General features: G+C 46.9%; 1 protein-coding gene across 1 annotated transcript in view; it reads right to left on the bottom strand.

Moving 5' to 3' along the window:
- The window catches only part of Rab39a (RAB39A, member RAS oncogene family), a 7,745-nt gene extending 5,328 nt beyond the window's left edge, over positions 1 to 2,417 (bottom strand). The window contains exon 1 of the mRNA XM_013009608.1: positions 2,083 to 2,417. Within this exon, the coding sequence (XP_012865062.1) occupies positions 2,083 to 2,309 (227 nt within the window). The 5' untranslated portion in view covers positions 2,310 to 2,417. The remainder of the gene's footprint in view (positions 1 to 2,082) is intronic.
- Between the last annotated feature and the right edge of the window lie 4,961 nt (positions 2,418 to 7,378).

Raw genomic sequence — 7,378 nt, 5'->3', positions numbered from 1 at the left:
CTAACAATAGCTGAGTAGCTACTCTAGAGGCTGAGATCTGATTGTGGGTCATTGTCAGCTCTAGTAGGAAGGTCTGTGAGACTCTTATCTCCAATCAACTACTCAGAAAACGCTAGAAATGGCACAGTGGCTCAAGTGGTCAACCGCTAGCCTTGAGCAAAAAGAAGCTCAAGGACAGCGCCCAGAGTTGAAGAAAAGAAAAGAGAAAAAGAAGGCTTATTAAGAAGGGGAAAAATCCTTGACAGAATTTGTATTTGATTTGTATAAATCAAGTCAATAACCTTTAACACTTCTCTGAAGACTGGCCTGGCCAACTTTCCAACTTCATTAGTAAGAAAATGAATGTACAAGCAAGCTAAGCAGTTCCCTGCATATCTCCATGAATCAGTGTCCGAGCTGGGAATGCAAGCCAAAACTTTGAACGTGGGCCATCCTCAGATGTAGGCTGATCTCATTCAGAACAGAGGCTGCCTGGGGTGAGGGGAAGCATGTCTGGGAAGTCCACTCCCAGAGTACTGTATTTCACAAGCAGAGAACTGACTGCAGAATGCAAAGGGCTCTCTTAATTGAGTTCTGCCGCACAAGCGGATTTGGGGGAAACAAAACATTGCAAGACATCAAAATTGTGAAATATTCAGGAAATTCATACTATGTCCCTTACTTTTTTTTTTTAATTTACAAATCACGAGTTGTCTTTGTGACATTCAGTTTCCCCAGTGAACACTGAAAATGAAACTCATTTACCTGGCTTCTTTTTCTAGTGAGAAGTGTGTTTTCTGGTCTGTTCTCACACCAGAATGTTAAGCAACATAAAGTAAAAGTTCCTGGCCGGGTGCCTGTGGCTCACGCCTCTAATCCTAGCTACTCAGGAGGCTGAGATCTAAGGATTGCAGTTCAAAGCCAGCCCAGGCAGGAAAGTCCATGGGACTCTTGTCTCCAATAGATCACCAAAAAAACGGAAGTGGCACTGCGGCTCAAGTGGTAGAGCGCTAGCCTTGAGCTGAAGAGCTCAAGGGCAGTGCCCAGGCCCAGAGTTCAAGCCCCACAACCGATGGGGGAAAAAAAAGAAAAAAAAAAGAGAAGAAAAAGAAAAGTTCCTGAAATTGTTTTTTCCAACAAAGCCCCCATGCTGACACACTGGAAAAGATTACTCCATCCATGCAGCACGCACAGCAGCACACACACCTCAGCGGTGTACATGTCCTGATATTGTATTTGGCTGTCCTGCAGCATCCACTGTCAGGGGTCAGGCTCCACATGCGGGGTTGGGAGGGGTTCGGTCATCACCGCAGCCTGTGAACCCTGCTTAGTGAGCTCCAGCAGGGACCCGACCTGGGGCTCCTACTTGACCGCTCTCCCGGCCACACAGAGGTGGGGGGGGGTGTCTCTGGAGAAGAAGCGCTGGGGAGGCCAGAAAGAAGGAAAGGCGGCATGCGAGGAGGGTGAGTGCAGGAGAGTTTAGGGGAGGAAGAGAGCGGTGGAAGGTAAGGGCAGGGGCCCCTCCACGCCTGTACATCCTTATTAGTCAGGAGGTTTGAGATCTGAGGCTGGAGGTTCGAAGCCCATCCTGGGCAGAAAAGTCCGAGAGACTCTCTCCATCTCCAATGCAACCAGCAGAAAGCCGGAAGCGGAGCTGCGGCTCCAAGTAGTAGAGCATTAGCCTCGAGCAAAAAAGAAAAACAAAAAAACAAAAACCAGCTCAGGGACAGCGCCCAGGCCGCGAGTTCAAGCCCCAGGGCAGACATCAAAAGGAAAAAAAAATCCAACAAACGCACACCAAACCAAACCAACACAAAGCCGGGGGCAGAAAGAAGTGAGCCAAAGAGGGAGGAGGTCGAGGGGATCCCGGGTGGGCAACCAAGAAGACCAAAGGGGGGGGCGCAGAAAATGGGCGCCAAAGAGAGAAGTGAGAAATTGCGGAGGAGGAAGTCGTCCCTGGAAGAGGAGGGGCAAAAGGGGAAGGGAAAATGGAGCGAGCGCACTTTGGGGAGGGAAGGGCCGGGATGGGGGGGCGGGAGGCGACACCCCCCCTCCCCAGGCCTCCCCCCCCCGGCCCCCGCCCGGGGTGGGGGTGACTCCTACCTGAACCGCTCCTGTCCCGCCGTGTCCCACAGCTGCAGCTTGATCCTCTTGCCCGGCTCGATCTCCAGCAGGCGGGAGAAGAAGTCCACGCCGACCGTGGGGTCGCAGGCCGGGGAGCGCAGCCCCGGGAAGCGGCCCTGGGTGAAGCGGTGCAGCAGACACGACTTGCCCACCGTGGAGTCCCCGATCACAATGAGGCGGAACTGGTAGATCCAGATGGTCTCCATCGCTCCCGGGGCTCGCCCGTTCCCGGGGCCGAGCCGCCACACCCGCCCTCTGCGGGGCAAGTTCGCCGGCGGGAACTGTCCCTTCAGCACCTCCGGGGCGCCAGCCCGCAGCCTTCCAGCATATTCCTGCGGCAGCGCCCGCCGCCTGGTCCCCGCCCTCTCGGGCGGGAGGGGCGGGGCCGGGCCGGGCTTTAGGGGCGGGGCCTCGTGCTGGAAGGCGGGGCAGCCCTCCTCCCTCCTTCTCCCCCCCTACTGTGCTGGGGAGAGTGAACTTCCGTCCCTAATCTCCGTATATCATTCCACCTCAGAGCTGATTGGGCCTCGACCCGAAGGTGGGTGTGGCGAAGGGACGTGACAACTGCGATGACCAATGAAAATGAACCAAGAGCTCGACTCCGGGAGGATCAGCCAATGAAAAGTGAGAGTCATTCTGTGGCAGCTGAGGGCTCTGATTTTTGCAAGTCTCCGCAGGCTGTGGAACTTGCGGTGACGCTGTTGCTCTTCGGCTTGGGGTGGGTTTGTTAACATCCCGTTTTTCTGAAGATCTGTTAGTGGCTTCCGGCCCTTGCAGAGCGCCACCTGCAGGGATTATTCGAGAACAGGATAAAAATTAGTTTGTAGAGCTGAATGCTTCTAGAAAAGGCTGTCCATTGCTGTGTTCCACTCCCTTCTCTGTTTCTAGTATCACTGAGGAGAATTAACTCTGAGTCCTCTGGGCCCTTCAGCCTGGGGAAGAAGGAAAGGGAGAAAAAGTGAATATTGAAATAATCACAAGTTCTTGCCCTTCTCAGACTTTATACTTAGGAAAAAGGCTACAGGTGGTCTCTTAGCTTGTGTTTGGTCAGTGATCAAAGCAGACTTTTTAACTCTGGGGATTTTTCTCATCCCTTTCCTCAAATAATACCGAATTCAAGATTTATCTTTGAGTGGCTGGGAAGGTGGTTCAGTGGTAGAGAGGTTGCCTAGCATGCATGTGGCTTGGGTTCGATTCCTCAGCACCACATAAGCTGGAAATGGCGCTGTGGTTCAAGTGGTAGAGTTCTAGTCTTGAGTAAAAAAAGCTCAGGGACAACACCCAGGCCCAGAGTTCAGGCCCCACAGGGGACACACACACAAACACACAAAAAGGTTTATCTTTGGAAAATCAAACCGTCTTAGAGTGTATGCTTTCTAAATCAGAGTGTTCAAAAATTGCACTTTTTTTCTGCTTTCTTTTCATCATATCAAACTTTCTGTTCTGGGGCTGGGAAGGTGGCTCAGTGGTAGAGCGCTTGCCTTGCATGCATGAGGCCCTGGGTTCGATTCCTCAGCACCACATAAGCAAAAAGGAAAAAGCCAGAAGTGGCACTATGGCTCAAGTGGTAGAGCGCTAGCCTTGAGCTGAAGAGCTGAGGGACAGCGCCCAGACCCAGAGTTCTGCCCTCCCCCCCACCAGACCCAAAAATAAATAAATAAATAAATAAAATAAATCTCCTTGGCTTATTAGCACCCCTCCAGTTAGGGATAGCCAAGTGACAGAGTTCTGACTACAGAGTCACAAGAGGAAAAAGGATTTGTGTGTGTGTGTGTGTTGTGTGTTTATGCTGGACTTTGGGCTTGAACTGGGCACTGGCTGAGCTTTTTTTGTTCAAGACTTAGTGTTCTATCACTTGAGCCACAGCTCCACTCCTGACTTTTGGTTGGTTCATTGGAGATAAGAATCTCACAGACTTTCCTGTCTAGGTTGGATTCATGATCCTCAGATCTCAGCCTCCTGAGTAGGAATGATTATAGGCATGAGCCTCTAGTAGAGACTCTGATTCATTTTTTAAGTCCTTTTTGTTGATATAATTAAGTTTGTTTTGTAACCAGTGGTTTTGTTAGGTTTTTTTTATGTTAGTAAAGCTGCTGGCATTTGGCTACATATGAATTGAAAGTTGAACTTGAAATGCAAATGAAAGTTTTCTGTTTTTATCTGATTTTGAGAGAAAAACAAGTAAACTAAGGTATGAAAATAAAACACATTTAACTTCAGAGTATTACTGGCTGATTTATTTTGACAAGTGTTTAAATTATTTAGCTCTTCTGGATTTATTTGATTTTAATTATTTATGACAGCACACTGCAGTGCATTAGTAAATGTCTTAAAGAATGTTTTGTAAAATGGGCAGGATCTTGGTAGCAATATCACTGTAACTCTGCCATTTAATTTCTGCTGACAAGGGGTTGAGTTTGTATGGGTAATTGTAAGAAACATTAAGGGACAGTGCTCAGGCTATTGATTATGGATGACACTATTTTCTTTTTCAATTCTTCATGCTACTATAGTTGTTCAATACTTTGCAAAACTGTTAGCAGTTCAAGAAAACTTTCGATTCATTCTTGAGCTTTAAAATACTATCTTTATGTGCACTTAATGCTGAATATCCAAATTCCGCCAGTTCTTACCTAACTTTTATTTATTTATTTTTTAGTCATGGGGCTTGAACTCTGGGTCTCAGCCCTTCAGCTCAAGGCTAGTGCTCTACCCCTTGAGCCACAGCATCACTTCCAGTTTTCTGGTGGTTAACTGGAGGTAAGAGTCTCATGGACTTTCTTGCCCCGGCTGGCTTTGAATGGTGATCCTCAGATCTCAGCCTCCTGAGTAGCTAAGATTATAGGCATGAGCCACAGGCACCTGTAGTGTGTGTGTGTGTGTGTGTGTGTGTGTGTGTGTGTGTGTATGAGAGAGAGAGAGAGAGAGTGTATACTGGGGCTTGAACTCAGAACCTGGATGCTGTCCCTTAGCTTTTTTTTCTCAAGGCTGACAATCTACCACTTGAGCTATAGCTACACTTCTGGAGTTTTGGTAGCCAATTGGAGATAAGAGTCTCATTCTCATGTTGGTGATCCTCAGCTCTCAGCCTCTTAAGTAGCTAGATGACAAGCATGAGCTACTGGCACCTGGCTGTCCCCTTAGTTTTATTTTTATTACTCAGTTGTGCAATTATGGTACAACATGCCTAGATTTCATTTCATTTTCATTATTTCTTATGCGCTTATTTTAGAAGTTGTATGGGCCAGGAAAGGAATTCAGCCAATAATACCCGAAAATGAAGGAAAGAGATATCTTTCAAGACTTGGACAGAAAAAGAGTAAATGGAAACTGGGTGGAAGTTTTCTCCTAAGATCACTAAGTGTTATTTCTCCCTCCTCCCCCCGCCCCTCCCCTCCCCCCTCCCCTCCCCCCCCCATCAAATTGTAAAAAATTTGAAGACAAGAATTAAGTCTGAGCCAGGTACCTGTGGTTCATGCCTGTAATCCTAGCTACTCAAACAGACTAAGGTCTGCAAGATATGGCGTTAGGCCAGTCTAGGATGAAAAAGTTCTCTAGATTTTATTTCCAAAATAATCAATAAAAAGGCACAGCAGAGTCATGGCTCAAGTAGTAGAGTGCCAGCAGAGCAAATTTAAGGCTCTGAGTTCTAGTACCAGTACTGCCCAAAGCTAAAAGAAACCCAGTCTGATTTATTCTTGCACCCTTTCTGCCACCTAGCAGAAAGAATGGCCAGAGCATGTTTGGGAATGAAGGACAAGTGGCTAAAAATATCTTTCAAATTGTGAACATCATAGATCATATGCAGAAGTGTAGTCAGTGGTACCTGGTCAATTGATTTTCAATAGTCCCGTATTTAGATACTTCAAGCAAAATTGCCATCTAAGCATATTGGGTTATTGATCCATTCTGTCTAATGACAAGTGACTCTGATGTTTTTATCTGTTTGGAACCTTGTGTACTTTGGTCACACAAATCAATGACAGATTGGCATTGACCAGTACTTTCAGATCATCTCTGAAAGAGAAAATCAGGATGCTGAGCCACAGCAAGACAGTATTGTGACTGTGTACTAGCGTCTCATGCCTGAAATCCTAGCTCTTCAGGAGGCTGAGATAGGAAGATGGTAGTTCAGAACCAGACCAGGAAGGAAAGTCTATGAGATTCTTATCTCCAATAGCCAACAAAATGCCTGAAGTAGAGCTGTAGTTCCAGTGTTAGAATGCTAGCCATGAGTAAAAAGGCTCAAGGACAGTGTCTAGACTTAAGAGTGCATATACACGTGCATGCACGTGTGCGTGCACACACGTACACACACACACACACACACACACTCAGAGACAATGGTTTGTCTTTGTGAGCATCAAGTATAGTAGCAATAAACATATTAAATACACAAGTTGCTACAAATAAGACCCTTTGAAACAAGGCTTTAAAAATGAATCCTTTGGGGCTGGGAATGTGGCTGAGTGGCAGAGTGCTTACCTAGCATGCATGAAGCCCTGGGTTCAATTCCACAGTGCCACATAAATAGAAAAAGCCAGAAGTGGCGCTGTGGCTCAAGTGGTAGAGTGCTAGCTTTGAGCAAAAGAGGCTCAGGAACAGTGCCTAGTCTCTGAGTTCAAGCCCCAGGACTGGCAAAAAAGAAAAGAAAAGAAAAAAAGAAAAAAAAACCCTTATATATGGAAGTTAGGTCTAAATTATAAACATGTATGAAAACATATCCAGGGCCATATGAACACGTACACAAACAAGCTGACTAAAGTATGACATACACAGGAAGAAATTCCAGTCGTGTCAATCCTTTGAACCACTAACTCATAGCATAACAAAATGAGTACTAGGAAACTGAAACATATTTTGTAGAAGCTGGAGAGATCAAGGGGTGGGATGGCAGATAAATAGCGAGGGGAAGGGCAGGCAAATAGAGTTATGATATTCAGTGTTGGTATGTGTAAAGGGAACCAGGGAACTTAACGGGCTAGATAGGGTTGTGGGGAGGAGGGGGAGAGTGATGGAATGTGTGATGGTGAACACGACTCATTGTACTCATAAACTGATTTGTCCAAATGAAACCGCTTCACACAATTACTTAAAGGTAACAGTTTAGGGGCTGGGAAGTTGGCTCAGTGGTAGAGTGCTTGCCTTGCATGCCTGAGGCCCTGGGTTCGATTCCTCAGCACCACATAAGCAAAAAGACAAAAGCTGGAAGTGGTGCTGTGGCTCAAGTGGTAGAGCGCTAGCCTTGAGCTGAAGAGCTGAAGGACAGCGCCCA

Source organism: Dipodomys ordii, unplaced genomic scaffold (assembly GCF_000151885.1).
Source record: "Dipodomys ordii isolate 6190 unplaced genomic scaffold, Dord_2.0 Scaffold10, whole genome shotgun sequence".
NCBI classification, from domain to species: domain Eukaryota; kingdom Metazoa; phylum Chordata; class Mammalia; order Rodentia; family Heteromyidae; genus Dipodomys; species Dipodomys ordii.
Note: the sequence above shows the minus strand (reverse complement) of the source record. Positions and strands in the feature narration are given on the sequence as shown.